The sequence below is a fragment of the Hydra vulgaris genome, chromosome 03 (genome assembly GCF_038396675.1).
Source record: "Hydra vulgaris chromosome 03, alternate assembly HydraT2T_AEP".
NCBI lineage: Eukaryota > Metazoa > Cnidaria > Hydrozoa > Anthoathecata > Hydridae > Hydra > Hydra vulgaris.
In genome coordinates, this window is record NC_088922.1 from 23,242,400 (window position 1) to 23,262,496 (window position 20,097).

The window sequence follows — 20,097 nt, forward strand, 5'->3', positions numbered from 1 at the left end:
TTATTTGCGCTGAGAAAAAATTAATTCAGAAATCGGCATGTGTCTTCCGATAAGAAGCTTTTCCATCTATCTTTTTGTATTAATGAAAAAGTTTCGTACTTCACTTTAAAAGGTCTTTATTATTACCAATCCTCTATATTAGACTCTATATAGAGTGTAGAAACTTTATTATTTAATAGAAGTTCGTAAGGTAAAAAAAAAATAATTCAGAAACGTGTTACTAGAACTTACTACAAAGTTCGTCATATTCCGTATAAAAATTAATCATCTCAAACGCTAAAGAATTAAATTCAATTCTTATCACTTCAAATTATCTTCCTTGTTTTCGTTAAATCAGAATTTAAAAAGTGCAATAGTCAACCCCACTTATCATCAAGAAAAACAGAATAATATAGTAATATTAACCCGTTTTTCTATCCGTTTAATTAATCGTAGTTTTGATGTTGATACATCAAGACTACGATTAATTTTGATTTTATCTGTAGCATCACTTATAATTTTTTCTTTGTATGCATCTAAATCAAGCAATGGTAATGATTTTATTTAATAAACTTTTTAATAAATCAATTTAAACTTGAAAATTAGAACTTTGCTTTTGGATTTCTTTGATAGAGTTTACGGCCATGTATAAACACGTCACATGGCAAATCCAGTAAACTGTGCAGAGCTATATTATAGTATATGCAGCGATAATATAAGTAGTAACTAACTCCACATATCCGAAGCGGATACTGAGATACGAATTGGTAGATAAAAGATCAAATATTGAAGTCTAATTATAAGTTATGTAAACAAATTAAAAAAAAAAAAAGGGAATCATGAGATCACCCTCATCCTACTTATCCATCAACTTATAAATAGAGAAATATTTTTAAAAAGAATTTACTGTTACAATTATTTTATAATTTATATTTATCTACACACGTATAGTATTACTTTTAATTAATACAACATTTTTCGCTAACGTAATGCATGTAGGTGCACGAGTAGTTTTTTAATTGCATATTATAAGTGTCATCGCACACATATCCTGATATAAAACTTTTATCCCTAAATTCAGACACTGTTCCACTTGAAGAAACCTAAGAGAAAATTATACTCTGATAATTAGATACCAATCAATGATGTAAAACATAAAGTAATAATTATTACCTTAAAATCATACCTAAATGAATACCTATAAACTACGTTGGATGTGCACGTGCGTATGAACTAAACTTTGAACTTCCAATATTTCTGTTAATTAAACAAAATTTTACTCACCTTGCTTTGAAAGAACGTGATAATAAAATTTCCTGGTTTGAAAATACGCAAGACACGATTGATCAAATTATCGTAATCCTTCAAGTGAATATTTGTTTCGAAACTTACATAAGAACAAAATGGCTGAGGAGTAACATGAATCGTGTAGTAACTTTCTCTAAACAGACTGTTTAAAGAAAAACCCATCGGGTCAAATACAAGACCGTCATTCACTGATCCAGGTATAATCTTCGAGATGCCAGTGTTCTGAGAGAAAAGACAAAAAAAATATCACGTCTTTCATGATAAAAATATCAATGTGACTAAAAAAATGAGTGGTTTAATTTTACGAACAAAAAAACTGTTTCAGTAATTAATACAGTTTTCAGTATTGTTGATTTCAGTGGTGTGAGCTCGGAAATTTGCATGCAACCCATATTCTTGCTCACGTCTTTACTGTTTAATGTTATCGCTATTGTTTTTTTAATTAATTTACATTAAAAGGTATTAGGAATAAGTTTATTAGAATTAGGATTACCAACCCAAGTAAATATTTTGGGAATGTTTAGTATTTTAGTTCATTTTGGGAATGTTTAGTAAATTTTTTTGATCGAAAAAGTTTAGGTATAAAAATATCTCTAAAATAAAGTACACAAAATATCTTTTCTGATTTTCAAATGTTTATAGCAAATATTTAGAAACATCCCTGATAGCTTTGCGTTGACATCAATTTTAATCCTTGTTTGATCGTAAGGGTAATCAGAGCAAAAGCTAAAAAACGCGTTAAAAAACTTTTTCTTAAATAAATACTTGGCCCCTGAAAACTTTCACGACCCACGGGCCATGGCAGCAATTAGGCGCTCTTAAACGTATGCATAATTTTAAAAGGAATTCAAATTAAAAACAAATGGAATCATACATGTTAATAACCATTTTATATTTCTGCTAAATCATTTTACATCCATATTTTCATGAACCGCATCTAGATTAAATAACACTTATGCAACATAACATACAATGAACAGGATCACTAGAAAAAAATTTTTGAAACTAATAATGAAAATTCCCTTTAAACCTTTTTACATGCAAAATTATCCTTTGACAGAGACCGGTTCACACTGACGGTAAAACACGTTTTATTTTAAATGCGTTTTATGTTTTTTAATGTTATACTTTCTGTATAAATATCGATAAAACATGGCAGGCTTGCTTTATATTAGCACTAACGTTTTATATTAACAAAACTAACTCGCAGTATTGTTTTATTGTTGTTTTATACACCATTTTACAAAAACAATTTATTGTTTTATCGTCAGTATGAACGGGGTATTAGCTGATTCATTTTTAACACAAGTGGCCGATAGTGGCTCTACAGTAATTTTTTTTTAAATCAATTTTAGTATACTTAAGGACCATTCACCCTCTGCAACAGATTCTAACATCCACCCTATGTAACACATCCTGTATTAAAAACTTAAATAGGTACAGAAGTGGGACGTTAAAAAATACTTCTATAACCAATTCAATATACTTTTATATAATATATAAACTGAATTAAACAATTTTTAATAAATAAAGTATAATTTCGAACATTGATACTATCCTTTAAGATAAACAAGTGATAAAAAAGCACATTTTTTTGATTTTAGAGAAACCCCGCCACTGGGGTAAAGTGGGACAAAAGAGTAGTTAACAAAATATTAACAAAATTTACTTCACCCCTCAAAAAACACTTTTTAAAAATCGGTACTTTTTAAAAATGGGGTTTTACGCAGGAAGACAGCGATGTCTGTTAAATAGAGGAGTAGAAATCTTATTTACATTAGATAACAATGATAAGAGACCTATTCTAATTGGAATTTTTAACCCGTCTCACTTTTCCCCACTTTCCCTTATGCTTAACTGGAATTGGAAACTGTACTGGAAACTATGAAACTGTAAACTTATGGTTTATACCAAACAACAAACTTTTTTAAATTATGAAAATAACAATTGCATTTTATTTCATAAAACAGTTCAACCAATAAACTTTAGTACTATACAAATATATATATATATATATATATATATATATATATATATATATATATATATATATATATATATATATATATATATATATATATATAATTGCTATTATTAATGATATATTAATATATTTATATTTTTTATTTTAAGATACATAACACCGTTTGTATAAACTATGTTATCTATCTTAAAATAAAAACTGTTATGTATCTTAAGATTTTAATACATAGAAGTGTGCAATGTATTTTAAGATGATGGCATAAAGAATTGAGGTACATAGTTTACAGTCATAGTAAATAAAAAAATATAAATAGAATAAGTACCTTGTTTATTTTAAATTTATCTGAGTAAAACTTTTTTTAAATACAGCTAAAATATGAATATATCCACCCATATAATAAGAAACAATTTAAAAAAGCATAAACTATTATGAATTGTCGAGATTACTTTTTACTTTTATTGATTACGATTGCTGATTATTAACAAATATAAGCAGTCATGAATTTATATATAAAAGTCAAGTATACCATGTTTACATACCCGTATCAACTCTTCAGAGTTGGGATTTTTTATTTTGGTGAATTGGAGCATAGTCTCTTCGTCTAAATCAGACATAAGTATTTCAAGGGTTGCATCACATGCTTGCGGACCTTCATGAGGATTGTCTGTGGTAAATAAATACCACTTACTACTCTCATTTAGTCCCATTGAGTAAGCTGCTCCATCTAAAATCCACAAAAAGTTAAGATTTTTGCTGGCTGTATGGAAAAAATTTAGTAAAAATCTATATATATTGATATAAATTTAAAAAATTACATGGAATAAAAAGCTTGAGGTAGTTTACTTCTTCATTAAAGGTTTTATGAATTCCAATTTGATCGTTTGGACGAAGGTAAGCACGCCGAGAGTAAAAAAAGTTCTGTAAAAACAACAACAACTACATTAGAAAAAACTATAATTTAAATTTAATAACTGTTAAAAAATTTTCAAAGTAATTAAAAAATTTAAGCAACCTGAACAATAGACATTTTGCCATACTTTTCAGCAAGTCTTAGAATTTGCTGTACTGATTCCAAAAGTGTTATAATACCACATGTTTTTATTATGAATCGATCTTTTGAAATAAACATGCTGCTTTCACTATTTAAAAAATTAACCTGTTAAATTTAGTGATCAAAATTTAAATTTCACACTTTGAAATGGTGTTGACTCACCTTAAAACATAGGAATCAATAAATTCATTTTTTTTGACACTAACTATTTCTGCATTAACAATCTTCAGCATGGCATCTAATTCGAATCTAAAACAAAAACTCTCATAACTTCTTTAATTTTCTACAAAAAATTTCCCTAGATATAAAACATAAATAACTTCACCCGATTCTATTCATACAAAGTAGAGATAATTGAAATATTTAGTTTCATTTACTAACTATGATAGAAAGTTTTAAAAACAAAGCTTTTTGTTATATAGAAGGGGAGGCACCACCAAAGAACCTTGTCTTGCTTTCATAACATCAATAAAAAAAATTTCTTTTTTGCCTAACAATACTGTCCTTCTCAATGTATAAATTACTTTAGGCTTAGTTTTAACTATGTTCCTAGTCTGTATGTTAAAACACATGAAATTTAACAATAGTGACTTTTAATTTAATTTAACAAAAAATCATTTTCTATTCAATGAATTGTTTTTTCTACTGTTACTACTTTTGTTAGTTCTACTTTTTATCTGTTTTACTGTTACAATTAAAGTTACTTTACGAATTGCAGAAAAATCAACAGTCACCAAGTTTATAGAATTAAACTAAAGCAGAGCATTATTTTACATATTGTTAAATTTATACCAGACTAATTTCAGACCTAGTAATATAATAGCATAGTTACAGTGTATAACAAAAATTCTTTCTACACATGCATTTTAATAAATGCTTTAATTTTCCCACTTTTGCACTAAATAACTAAAACAAAATAAAACACAACTAGATTTTGCAAAAAAAAAAAAAATATATATATATATATAAGATTTCCTGAAATGTAACGATTAACTATAAAGAATGTAATTCCATTCATGTATATTATTATATAAAATTGTATAAAACAAATTTCTGTTTGGTACACGTTTGCAAGAAATTTAATTATTGTACAAATGTTTGCAAAGAAATTTAAAACTTATTGCTTATGAAGCAAGCGCTCTATTATTACATCACTACTGCATATACTTGTTTGTTGGTTGTGAATTATTTCTTCCTGGTTTTTGGTATCCAAGAGCTCAAAAAATGTCCAGTGTCTTAGGGACTTCTTTTGGCAAAAAAAGACTTAATTTAGAGGAGCAGTAAATTTTTGAACCCAAAGTTGTTGTGTGTAATGGCAGTGAGGACTCCAGGACTCTGGGCTAAAAAACAGTAGGTTTTATGAATTTTTTTTTATTGCAGATCATAAATCACTCAACATTTTTTAGAGCTCATGTTAAAGAGATTTAAAGCCAGAGTACTTTTTGGGACTCCTCATCTCTAGAACAAGGTTATCTGCACCCACATACTAATATTGTGATTACATCTTTATGTATTAAACATGTTTCACAAAGTGTAAACAGCCTTTATAACATCAAATTCTTGTTTTATTTTCTTTTGATTAAGAAATTGAAAATATCGAAAAAAGTAAAATTTCATATGCTTAATTAGATTAAGCATGTCTGATAATATCAGTAAAATATTGTGATTTTATAGACTAGTTGATTAATGGATAAGTTAATATTATTATAGTTGATTAATGGATAAGAATGGATAGTTTTTTAATGGATGGCATAGTTTTTTAATGGATGACATAGTTTTCACTTAAATATTTTTTAGGCAAAATAGAATATGGTAAAGGCACCCAGTTACTATGGTTTACAAAATGAACCTGTTTCTTTTTTTTTCTTTTTTTTTTATTGTAAACCAATGGTTTAGTTAGTGTAGATTTTTTAACAGAAAAAAACTTTCATTTCTTCAAAAGTTGTATCAACTTTACCAACCAAATCCAGCACAGTTGCTAACTATTATATGATTTGGTTGTTTTTTTTAAAGTACCATAAAATCTAATATTGTTCATTTTTTTTGCTCAATTTCTTATAAACTTAAAAAAAATATAACTTATGCGGCCGAGTAATAAATTAATCTGAGATTTATATTGTGTCAATATCATTTTCTAGGATTTACAGTTAGTGAAAATATTTTTTATTACTTTAGTAAAAATATTTTCACTACTAAAAAAACTTTTTAAAAATTGTTTAATGTAAAACATTGACCCATTTACCATAGAAAAAAATAATAATAAGATTAAGAATTTTGAATATATATGTTTCTCCCGACTAAGGTGTGTATGTTTCACAGGCATGCTCCAAGTGGGAAAAAAAAAGATGCTTTATTAGCGCATAGTTTCTGAGGGGTATGATAATCTAACGTTCATAAAAACTCAACTATTAATAAAATAATTAAACGTTTATAAAAAAATCATTCAGATTTTAAAATATTTTTGTTCATCAAACTTTGCAATTGCGGTCCGCTTCTTTTCAAATATTATAAAAGCAAATTCGTAAAAATTGAATTTAAAAATAAACGATTTTTTTATAAAAAAAAAAGTTGCGTAACTAGCGATCTTCGATTAGAGAAAGAAAGAGGCGGCGCAAAAAACGAATACAAAATAAATTCTTTCTTTAATTAAAATTTGATTTAAGCCTAGTATATTGTAAATCAAAATGACTTTTATTAGCAACATCAGCAACAAGTGACAATTATTGTTATTAGAAAATTTTCATGATCCTTGTTGCCAAAGCATTTGATAAATTTGTACTTGTTTTTAATGTTAAATAACCACAAAATGAACGAAATTCTAAATGCTAAAAATGTCATATTTTTATAAGTTAGAAAATAAATTTAAACATTTTTTAAAAACTATTAAATTTCTAATTAATAATCCAACTTAATAAAAAGTTGCTTAAAAACCAAAAAACCTCGAGTTGCTTAACAACCAAAAAAAATGGATTTAAAGTTTGATAAGGCAGAATTTAAAAAACTTAACAACATATTGGAGCAAGCTTTACAAAATAAAAAAGAACTCTTTGTATTGAAAAAAAAACTGAATTCCGTAAGCTTTAATATAAAAACTGCTAATTTAATAGTAATTTAAGAACTTTTTAAAACCACTTCCTACACTCAAAAACCACTTACAATAGTATAATATTTATGTTAAAAAACTTAATAGAAAGCACATAAATAATATCAAATATTTAATTGCGGAAAAATTTGATAACTATTTACCTATTTTAAAAAATTTGATACCTATTTTAAAAAACTCGGAAATAGTACCACACAAACCTGATAATTAAAAAACTGTAAAACAGAGAAAGAAAACATGGATGTAATAATAATTTTTATAAAATTAATTAATCAAAAAACGTACATTTTTAATCAAAAAACATATATTTTGAATTTTGAAAATATATGTATGGTTATTATGAACTTAATTGAGCATATCTAGTTTTCCGGATAATTTCGATATAGTTTATCGGTAATAATCGCACATGATTTAATCACGTAAACAACTTTGTAATAAAAATACAATAGTAACATTTATTTGTTTAGTTATTTTTTATTTGTATGGAAGTACGGAAAGTTTTGTATTTGTATGGAAAGTATAAGGTAAAAAAAAACTTTAAAAAAAAAGTTTTGTATTTGTATGGAAAGTATAAGGTAAAACAAACAAAAAATAATAGTTTTAAATAACTGTGGGCGGTCACTTGATTAAAACCTTTTGTTTGAGATCATTTATGGACGATTTTTTAAGTTGTTGAGAAAGTTTGAGAAGTTCTGATTCCAAGTAAAAAAAATTTTATATATATATATAAAGGAACATAAAATTTATAAAAGTAAATGTACTAAACTTTTTAGTAAATAAAAAATCCTTAAGTAAAATCACGCTAGTCTAAGCTTAGTATATAAAGTATATAGTATTTCACGTGTTTGATTATGTTGTTTTTTATTTTTAATTTTTTATTTTTTTTATCAATCGACAAGAAGAATAAGGTCAATTTAGATATTTAATAAAAACTCATAAAATTTATTATAATTGTGGAAGAAAGTGTTAATGCAAATTTAAATCTTGTATTTTGTGGTAGCATAAAAATGATCTTAGATTTTAATTTAATTAAACGATTTTAAATTAATAATATTAAGATACAAATATTAAATTTTAGGTTTTAAAAATGTTTTTTAGGTTTTTTAGTTTTTAGCTTAAATAACAGAATTTGACAAATATTTTAAAGTTTTTAGCTTAAATAACAGAATTTGACAAATATTTGAATATGAAATTTAAATTTATATATATCTATATATAAATATATATTTGAAAAAAGATATAAATAAGTATTTAAATATATATTTATAAATATATTTAAATAAAGATTCAAATATATATTTATAAATATATATAAATATATATACATATAAATATAAACATATATATATATATATATAGAGAGAGCCGTGGCTACCCTGTGCCTTTAATTGGGGGAAAGCCAGGCAAATTCAGGAATCTTTTTGCAAATGTAAGGAAATTTTTGTTTTTAATACCTAAAGGAAGACTTTTTAGGATTTTGGGGTCTTAATGATAGATTTAAGGGGACCTTCAGTCCACTAGCCATTGCACTATATATAGATATATATATATATACATATATATAGATATATATATATATATATATATATATATATATATATATATATATTTTGTATTTACAATGCATTAAACTAATCATTGATAGGGTTCATATAAAAGGAAATACTTTTTATATGAAACCTAGTTTATATAAAAAGAAATACTGTCACAAAATTTTGAACTTCTAATTTTAAATATTTATCATGTAAAATAATATTAATTTTTAATCAAAGCATATTGTTATATTTTTATAATGATGAAAATTTTATTATAGTGCTTGATAACTGTAACAAATTTCAGAAGCATAACAAAGAAATGTACAAGGATGTTGTTAAACAGTACACATTTTTTTGAAATTTTAATTTTTAATTTAATTTTTATGTAATGCATTAAAAAAAAATTATTAAATAACAATAAAATAAAAATTTAAATATCTATATTTAGTTATTTCAATTTTTTATTTAAATTTTAAATATTTAAAACTATTATAATTATAAAAACAAAAAAACATTTTAAGAAATACAAAAACAAAACAGGAAAGTCATATTGAGACTTAGTCGTTAATCTTGATGTTTTAAATGCTTATATTAAATATTTAAAAAATAGCATTAATTTCTAACCATATTCATTATAAATATTTGAATTGCACTATTAATTTTTGGAATTTCGACAGCAAAAGTTCAAAACCATTTAGACAATATCCAATATACCTCAAAACTTTAAATATAAACCTTTTATCTGACTTTACTTTTCTTTTTATTGTCACTATTTATTATAATTTTATTTGATAGGTGTTTACTTGAGATTAGTATCATTACTATTTGTAAATATCCTTGATGTAAGATCTTTATTCAGAATAAATTTGAATTGAATTGAATTGAAACTTACTTCTCTATTGATTTTCTTACAATTTAACTAAGCAATTTATAAAAGTATTTTTTTTTTCTGCTGTAACATTACTTAATAGATTAAAGCTTTACTACACAAAAAAACCACAAAAACAATGTATCCATATATATGCATATGTGTGTATACATTAAATATATGTATTTATGTGTGTATCTTTGTGTGTGTGTGTGTGTGTGTGTGTGTGTGTGTGTGTGTGTGTGTGTGTGTGTGTGTGTGTGTGTGTGTGTGTGTGTGTGTGTGTGTGTGTGTGTGTGTGTGTGTGTGTGTGTGTGTGTGTGTGTGTGTGTGTGTGCATTATAAATATTAAACTACCTAGGAATGTTTCGTAAATCTCCTCCTATTATCTCCACATTACTTTTAAACCAAATTTCTAGCAGCTTTTCAGTGCCTTCAAAAAAGCAATCTTGGTTTATATGCTCCAGTTTTTCAATCATGTCAAAATAGAAAACACAACTTCATAAAAAGTTCGATGACAATAAAAACGCAAAAAAACCTCAGATATTCTTGCAAACGTAGGTATAACTTAAATGTCGTAGCAAAATGCTAAAACATTATTTTTTCTGACCCTGAACGGTCAGATTCTACTACTTTTAGGGTGGAAAAAGTTTAATATACTCAACAGATAACGTCTGCATGAAACCTGCTTCCAGCTTGTTATGATGTACACGACATGAGATTATAGAAGCTGTGGTTATAAATTTAAATTTTTATAGTTCCGCTAATTATTCATACACTGAATAGTATTCATAAAATATCTATGATAATCGATCGTTCCGTAAAATATAACTTAAAAGTTTGATATGCGAAAACGAGGTTAAATTTAAATAATTCTCGGCAGGTTATCTGCAAAAAATAAAAACACGCACTTCGTCTCCATATTATTTAATAATAGTAATAATAATAAATAATATATTTAAATGAATAATTTTTATATATACAAATAGTTAATCTTTAAAATTGAAAATATTTTCAATGCTCAATGTTTTATAAAAAATTCATCGCTTTAAAAACAAAATTTAAACATAAAGTAAAGTGTTGCTAAGCAACTAAACTATGAATTTAACGTCATTACGAGAATTGACCTTAAAAGACAAAAAAGAAACTTTAGCATAATATAGAATTAATATTAATACAATTATGAATAAATATAAAAATAATAATAATAATAGTTGTAATAGTAATAATAATAAAGATGCTTTATATGTTGTTGTTTGTTTTTGTTTTTTTTTTGTTGTTTTTTTTCTACAATCCATTATTTAAATTAGTTAAATTTTGTTGACATTAAATTATATAAAAATAAAGTTATAGTTATTATAATAAAGTTTAAATAGGATAGAATAAAGTCGTATGGTTTTAAAATATATAAATAGTTTATTATAAAATATAATATGGTTTTAAACCATCACTTATTTAAACTAGACCGCAATTTTTAAAAACATTTTTTTACGACATAAGCTGGATTAAGTGACTATATTTTTTTTTTTAATGTTTTGTTAATGAAACGCTCTATGTTTTGTTAAAAAAAAAAATAACAAAAATAATTGCCTTCTTAAAGTTTACCAAAAATATTGGTTCAGCGTGAACTCTATAGAGTAGATTAGGTTAATATAAGCACCTTAAGCGAAAATTGAAATATTTTCAAAAATAATTATGTTGGATCCAAAAATTTTCTGAATAAACAATTTATTGATCCCTACTCATAATCCACTTAGATATTTGGGTAGCCGAAATTTTTTTTAAAAAACACAGAGGTTTTAAAAAAGTAGCAAAAGTGCTCATATTACCCAGACCACTTGGTAATATGAGCACTTTAAACTAGCTCAAAAAAATAACATTAAGTAAAAAAATACCAACCTGACAATTAGAACTAATTTTTGGAATATAATGATACATTATAAACAAAACTTATCATTAAAAGATCAAAATTTAGGCTACTTTTTGTTAAAACAACACCACTATGTTTTCCGCAACAACAACAACAAAAATTATTTCGCTATTTTTTCAATTTTATTAACTCAAACCTTTGAACAATAAAAGTTCAAATTTTTTAAATTTAAATAACAGAAAAATGTTTATTATTGTTAAAGTATTAAAATTTTTTTACTTAGTTTTTTTTTATTAACCCTTAAAGGACGGCGGGGTGTTTATTTTTAACCGCCACATCAACAAATTTTGTCTATTTGAACTGCCACTTCAGAACATCTTTTATTATCATTTAAGGGAGTTATTAGTGTAAAATGTTATGGTTTTACTAATCAATTGACAATAATATTGTTAGTTAAAAATTTAGTTACGTTAAAGACGGTTGGGGTATTTTTATGCCCCATGCAAGTTTTCTCATTTTTTAGTTTGTGAATCAATAAATAGTTATATGAATCATGTTTAGTTTTACACTTGCTTGTGTTTTAGTTATTTTTAATAGGTATGGGGTATTCCTTATTTTTTTTTATGAGTAAATATACCATATATGCATTATATATATATACAATCACTGTAACAACAATAGTGTCCTCATGATGCATATATTTTATTTTATGTCAAAAATATTTATATTATTGATACAAAATAATAATGCCTAAAATATTTGTTATATATTTTTCACATATTTTGTTTGATAAACACTAAAACTATTTTTTAGAATAAATATAATTAATATAATGAGTCATTAATATAAAGAAGAAATGCTGCAGTCGAGGCTAATAATATTATTTTTGGTTTAAATGAGTTATCTTCAAGTGATAACTCAATTGACAAAAACCTTACAGACGATGAAGAAGATATTATTACAGCTGGCGATGAATCAGATGCTATCATCTCTAGTGAAAGTTATGAAGAAGTTGTTCAAGAAAATTACATTTTAGATCCAAACATGATTTCAAAGAATGGTGAGGAAATTTGGAGTAAACTTCCACGTGTAGATGCTGCTCAGCCATGTGCACACAATATTATTCAACAATCAACTGGCTCAACAAGGTTTGCAGCTCAAGTTTGCGGCCAAAGTATGGATACTGCCTTTAAACTTTTTATAACACCAGAAATGATTAGAACTATTGTCAACTGAACTAATGCTGAAGCTCGTAGAATAAGACTAGAAGGATGGGTAGACACGACAGTAAATGAGCTTTATAGTTTATTGGAGTTCTTCTCCTAGCTAGAGTGTTCCATTCTAAAAACCAAAGCATAAAAGAACTGTGGAGTAGAGTAGATGGCATACCATTATTTTCGGCTTCAATGCAAAGAGATCGATTTATTAACTTGCAAGGAAGCATTCGATTTGATGAGAGAGAAACAGGAAATCAAAGACGGTTTGAAGACAAATTTGCACCTTTAAGAAATGTAATGAAAATGTTTATCACTAAATGTAAGAGTAACTACAATCTAAGTGCATATCTTACTGTCGATGAGCAACTAGTTACATTTAGGGGACGTTGTCCATTTAAGATGTTTATACCTACTAATCCAGGAAAGTATGGAATGAAAATATGGATATTATATGATGCTGAAACCTCTGCATAAACTTGCAACCGTATAATGGTAGAGTAAATGGAGTACGTGATGTTGGAAACTCGTGTCTTGAACTAACTGATTACTTAAATGGAAGTGGTAGACACATAACAGGGTAACTTGAGCAACTGCTCAAGTTGCTCAAGTTGGCTGGGTAACTTGAGCAACTTGAGCTGGGTAAGGCTGGGTAACTTGAGCATGCTCATATTACACAAAAATGGTATTTTTAAAAAAAAGTCAAAACTAAATGATTTTATGCATTGTTTTTCAAACAAACATGGATTGGATTTTTAGCTAACATATTTTTCTTTATGAAAAAATTAATTTTATTATTTTAGCACCAAAATTACGCGCCCCAGATTTATTCATACGAGATGATATTATTTTAACAACGCAAAAAATTTAACAGCGTTTTAGTTAGATGATAGCCGCTAATTACTACATATAAATTTACGCTAACTGTACTAATTTCTGTTATCACCACATAAAGTCAATTCAAAAAATACAAAGCAACTTTAACTTCACTGCTTACATCTAAGAAATCTTTAAGTATGCTCATATTACCAAGGTGCTCATATTACCCTAATCTACCCTATTGTAAGTTATAAAATAAAAAACCCGCAAGTACCACCAAATACGCTATAGCATTCCCATCTTGATGTTTTTTGCTTATTTATAAGATATTTAAAAAAAAATTGGCAAACCCTAAATATAACTTTTTTCTAGGGATGAAAATTCCCCGGAAATTTTCAACTCGGGAAATTTTCAGGAAAATTTCCGGAACTTTGGAAATTTTGGATATTTTTTAAAAATATAAGTTATTTTATAATTAATGGATAAAATTTTATATCTTATTCAGACGGTTGCTCTGGAAAATTTTATGGTAAAATATTGTGAAGCAGATTATAAAAATTATAGAAAGTCCTCTTTAAAAACACTTTTTTTGGTATTTTGTTATTTTTGTTATAACTATATGTAGCAACTATGATAATTTGTTTTCAAAACTTTCTAAAATTGTTTAATTCTGTAATTTGCATATTGACGTTCACTACCGTGTCAAGCTTGGTTTAACGCTAAAAATACTTTGCACCCCCTCCCTAAAGGGGAGTGGACATTTTTTAATGTCTATTAAATTGGCCCACAAGTATATTTACAGTATTTTTCAATCTTTTCCTAATTTAATGACATTATTGGTTGATGAATGGCAAAAAATAAAGAAATATTTTTCAACCAATACTGCCAAGTGGGCAATTTGTGTGTGTGTTTGTGTTTGTGCGTGTTTTATAAGTATCATATCAAGCAAATTAATTTATTACTACTTTACTGAATATTTAGATCAAATGTATTTTCTAATCTCATTTTTAGATAGATTATTATAATTTTTAGATAGATTATTATAACACAGTTCCTGCATTTATCGTGAATTTATATAAGCTGACCAACGTCCTCCTTTCTATGTAAGAGAGTGCAGCGCCAAAGGGAATTAAAACTTTTTACGGCGCTCTTCTACGTAAAAACGAGGACGTTGATTACCTTAATTTATAGCATGTACCTATTGTTAAAATGTTCTAAATGCCATCTTCATACATAAAAATCTTCCGATCTTTTTTAAAACTTTATATGCAATCCCTACACATCTTTGTTGCTTTAAAACAAAAATAATACGCAATAAAAATCGTTAATCTGAAAAAGATTTTATTTTCTGATTAACGATTTTATTTTCAAAAATATATGTTCCGGATATTTTCAATCCTACTATTTCCGAGCCTGGTATGCCTAGTTTAAAATTTTACTTTATTTAATATAGCGATATTCCTGCGTTTTTAGATATGTCAAGCTGTAAAAGTTTTTACAAAAAGAACTATATTTTACCTAGGTTGAAAGATGTTAACGGTAAAGTTCTGATTTTATAATTCAATCTCTTACTATTTGAAAATCTTAATCCTTAAAAAGCAAATTCTAATTCAATAAACGATTTAAAAAATTTCATTTTAGAATAATTTTCTATGGACATTAAGACAGCATTAAGTGTTATTTTAGAAAATAACAGTATAATTATTCTTATTGATTCATATTTATATATAATAAAAGTATTCTTATTATATATGAAGCTTTTCTCTTAAATAATTTTTATTTATTAACATTCATTATTTGTCAAAAAATTTGAGTCAACTCATTGTAAATTGTGTTACTGAATATTAATAAATCAAGTAATGAAATAAGATTTATAAAACGTAAAATAAGAGATTCAGATTAAGCAAAATTTGCTGGGTTACCAAAAAAGAATGGATATCAATATAGACTTAAATTGTTAGTGTAATAATTGCAATCACTAAATTTATAGACGAAAAGTATTTATTATTGAATAAAACATTTGCTTGGATTTTGATTGTGCTTTTAGCGGTTTATCCAATCTGATCGAATTTTGTAATATGTCTGTTTACTCACCATATAATTGCATAAGTTAGTTTACGAAATATTTAAATATAATGTAAACGAGAAGATCTTGAAATATGATATAAGAGGTACCTAGTGATTTATTAGAATGTAATGAAAATAACTTGAAATAAATTTATTAAATACTTTTTCAGCAAGTTATTAGACAATTTAACAATAACTTTAACTGAAACTTTGAAAACTTGTGTGATCTTTTTTTTAAAAGTATCAGACACTATTCAGGTTACATTCCAGGCGCCGGGTAATCTTACGACGCAATGCCGTATCTTGTACAAGTAGGTTAATAGAGCGCTTTTGTTTGTATAAGTATTAAAAATTCAATTTAAATTTAATTTCTGTCAGACGTCTTGAACTTATTACATTGTTGATGTTTACAAAAATACTATTTTTTTATATAATAACACTTAATAGTTGTTTATTTAGGTAAAAATAATATTTTTGATAAGTCAAATAAAATTTAAACTTAAAAAAAAAAAAAAAGAAAGAAAGAAAAAGAGGTGTAACCTTACACTGTTGGGTCTTAGGCTAAAATGTAGCAGCTGTCCCAAAAACATTAAAAATGCGTTTTTGGAGCTTGTTCTAAAGAGAGAAGGCCTTTTTAGCAGGGCCAGCCTAAATATGATAAAGGTATCTCATACATAGACATAAATGAGATTTATAAAGGTAGAGAACGAAATCGGGAGTATAGAAATAGATAGCAACGCTAATATATAAAACTCGTTGCTGATTCTGCAACGGATTCTATACACGGTTTGTAAACATGTATACGTGAGAAGTCAGTAATGAATAATAATTTGAAATCAGAGATTTAGTTTATATATATATATATATATATATATATATATATATATATATATATATATATATATATATATATATATATATATATATATATATATATATAAATATATATATATATATATATATACATATATATATAAACTAAATAAAAAACAAATAACTTTACTGAACCATATAAACCAAGTTAAAGATAAAACTAACAATAGAACAAAACCATTTTAATGCTTTAGTTTTATCTTTAACTTATTTTATTGCAATCATTTGTTTTATTATTCAATAGATTATTTGTATTTCATCTGTTTGTTTCCGTCGGGTACCAACAATTAAAACAATAATAACTTTGGCAAATTAACTAAATCTCAGTATCTAGTTTGCCAAAAAAAGAAAAAGTGAGAATGTTGAAGAAAAAAATACTCCATCATTTTTACTAGTTTGTCGATGAGAAATATTATCGAGAAAAAGAAACATTTGAAAGAACAAGAGGTGAAAAATACTGCTGGTAAAAGTAAAAAGAGAAAGAAGAACTTTAAAGATAATTTATCTTCATGTAAAGAAAAAAAAAATGCTCTAAGGTGATACAGAAAATTGTTGTATAATTTGCAAAAAAAATTATCGGGATCCGCCCTCAGAACGCTGAATCATGTGTCATATATGCAAGTCCTGGTTGAACGAGAAGTACTTCTCGTGCATATATTGCATATATACATTAAAACTTAAGTTTCATTAGTTCAATAAAAATTGCATAAACAATTGATGAAAGCATGTTCCGGAGTTTTGTTTGTGATATTTGTTTGTAATTTTTTTAAATTTTAGTTATTAAAAAATAAAAGATTGAATTTAAAAGATTGTTGTTGTATTAAGTTGCGATGAAGAGTTTATGATCTCCCCATGGAAGACAGGATTATGTGTTACAATTGTAAGACCTGGCAAAATTGAGCATATTGTAAGATTTTATCTGTGAATTCGAATTCTCGCTAAGCTGTACCACACTCTCCCCTATATAATAAACTAAACTAAATATATAATCTCACTAAACCCTGTGTATGAAATTAAATCAAATATAAACTAGTTATAAAACTAATTAAAAATTACTGAAGTAATTAAAAAAACTGCACCAAAGTTTATAAACTAAATTAAACATAAAACGAATAATAGCACTAAACCGTACAATTTAAAATTAAATATAAGTTAATTATAAAATATAATGCTGCATAATCTAAATTAAACACAATATATATATATATATATATATATATATATATATATATATATATATATATATATATATATATATATATATATATATATATATATATATATATATATATATGCGAACTTCAAAACAAACAACTTTGCTAAACTGTATAGATTAAACTAAACAAACTCATTACCAAGCTTTTTGTCTATTTATTCTTTAACATTTCGATTCTTTAAATTTTTCGAATAGAAATTCCGATCTGTATGTATTGATATGTATTGCCTTACTTAAAAGACATTTTTACTAAGTCTTAATCTCTTAAGAGGTATACTCCCCCATTTTTAAATATTGACAATAAATAACAGCTTTTGACATAAAATGATTAACCATAGCATAAATGTAGAAAATTAAAAAAAAAATTAAAAAATCGGTCAACGGTTGCAGTAGTAAACGTAAAAACCCCCAAAAATAAGCAAAAAATAAGATTTGCGCTGGCCAAGTTTTAGCAAAAACTAATAAAAAAAAGGCTGAATGAAACTTTGGAAACACAATTAGAATAGGTTTATGAGTGTTTTAAACAGAACAGATTTTTTAAAAAAAGGTTCTGGGCCTGAAGACTTGTGCTCTAAAGTTGACAATAGAAAAAAGTACATTTTTTGAAAAATTAAATTAACCATACTGTTTTATTCATAAGTATTTAAAAATTCTGTTCCGTTTAAAACACAGCTTTTATAAAAAGGAAAATTTGTTGAAAATTTCAGATAAAATGCTCAAGCGGTTCTCTTGGAATTTTGGCCGGCATATTGAAAAACCTCAAACTGAGAAAACGCATAAAAACTGAAAATAAAAGAATAAAGATCTACAAATGTACGTAACATTATATATTGGACTATATTTAATATTAAAAACCTCCTGCTTCATATGTTTTACTTTCTTTTTCAGAGATTTTTTCACTTTTCTTCAGTTGTTTAGCTCTTAACTTTTGACGATGCAACTTGTTATCGGGTTTAAGTTTATAGATCGACCATTTAATGCATGTTTTATTTATGTCATTAGAACCGTTTAGTGTATAAAAACCTGGAATTATGTTCAGTTTTTCATATATTAGGATTGAAGACTTCATTCCAATGTTAAAATTGGCAACAGCATCATAAACACCAAACTTCAGCAAAGTCAGCGAGACATATTTTGTTTTTGGTATGCGATCCCAAATTTTCCCATGGAAAGACTCATTTGCATTTTGCGTTTTACCATGCAGACATTTTTTAAGCTCATCTTCTTTTGTGATCTCTTCAAACACAGGTCTGATCTTGTATACAACCTCTAAAGGTAGACCAGGTCCTGGCTTGTAGGTGTTAGTGCTATTTGCTTTGTCTCTGTTAAATTTACACCAGCTACTTACACCTGTTGGACAATGTGGATAGAGCCAATTATTTTCTTTTGATGATGCAATGTGAAAAAGGGTAGCAAGCGCTGCTGATTTCATGGCATCTAAATTCCCAGTTTTCTGTCTAATTGCCACACCAAAGAAGTTTTGCAGTCGATCAATTGTTGCATCTGTCAATCTACCACGACCGCCCAGTCCCTTAACTTTTTTTTTCAATTTCCGGAGTCTGGTTCCAACACGCTTCTGATAGTGTCCAACACATTCTAATTTATTTACTTTAATATTAGGAAATACATCCTTGACACTATTGTAACTTTTGCTACCTCCATCACCTAAAAAATTAATGTACTGCAACTTATGTTTTTTAATTGATCATTGAAAAATACGACTGGCTTCACACTCCATTCCACCTGCAGAACCAACAAAATTCATTTTACAAATGTGGGAATTTCTCCACTCAGCATAAGCAGTAGGATCCTTTTTAAAAGTTTTTGATTTAAGGAGCACCCTCTGCATATTCGACTCATCACCTCAACATCTAAAACTTTTCCACTGTCTATTGAAAGTGCTGCAAATACACCATTCAATGATGAAAATCCCCTACGCTGCCATGTGCCATCAAATGATACACCAACATCAAGAATCTCATTAATGTCTTGACACTGTAATCTTATATCAGATACAGCATCAGTCATTGTTTCCTGTGCAACTTTCTCAGTAATATTAGTAATTTTTAAAACAAGTTTGTCATAGTTTTTTGGCGTCATTAGTTTTGGCATGTTCATGAGGGTTGTAAACCGTTCAATTCCGGAATGTCCTAATCCAAGAGTCCTCATTGTATATACTGTTCGATTGTTTATATCAAAGTTTCCTTTTT

The 20,097-nt window shown here is 26.4% G+C and overlaps 1 protein-coding gene and 1 long non-coding RNA gene across 3 annotated transcripts; one reads left to right on the plus strand and one right to left on the minus strand.

Moving 5' to 3' along the window:
- Positions 1 to 868: 868 nt before the first annotated feature.
- LOC100209741 (S-adenosylmethionine decarboxylase proenzyme) lies at positions 869 to 10,603 on the minus strand. 2 transcript variants are annotated; one of them, XM_065792689.1, is made up of 7 exons: positions 10,186 to 10,603; positions 4,485 to 4,571; positions 4,284 to 4,410; positions 4,087 to 4,189; positions 3,811 to 3,995; positions 1,264 to 1,509; positions 869 to 1,082 (listed from the first exon to the last, which is right to left on the minus strand). In XM_065792689.1, the coding sequence occupies exons 1-7, from the start codon at positions 10,305 to 10,307 to the stop codon at positions 939 to 941; spliced, it is 1,014 nt and encodes a 337-aa protein (XP_065648761.1). In that variant the 5' UTR covers positions 10,308 to 10,603; the 3' UTR covers positions 869 to 938. The 2 variants fall into 2 exon arrangements, with proteins under 2 accessions (XP_065648761.1, XP_065648762.1); XM_065792690.1 differs by lacking the exon at positions 869 to 1,082 and having other exon boundaries at positions 1,430 to 2,224; positions 10,186 to 10,571.
- LOC136078032 (uncharacterized) lies at positions 7,880 to 17,560 on the plus strand. Its single transcript, XR_010637459.1, has 3 exons — positions 7,880 to 8,127; positions 9,239 to 9,302; positions 16,916 to 17,560. It is a non-coding gene; the product is annotated as an uncharacterized LOC136078032 (long non-coding RNA).
- The last annotated feature ends 2,537 nt before the right edge of the window (positions 17,561 to 20,097 follow it).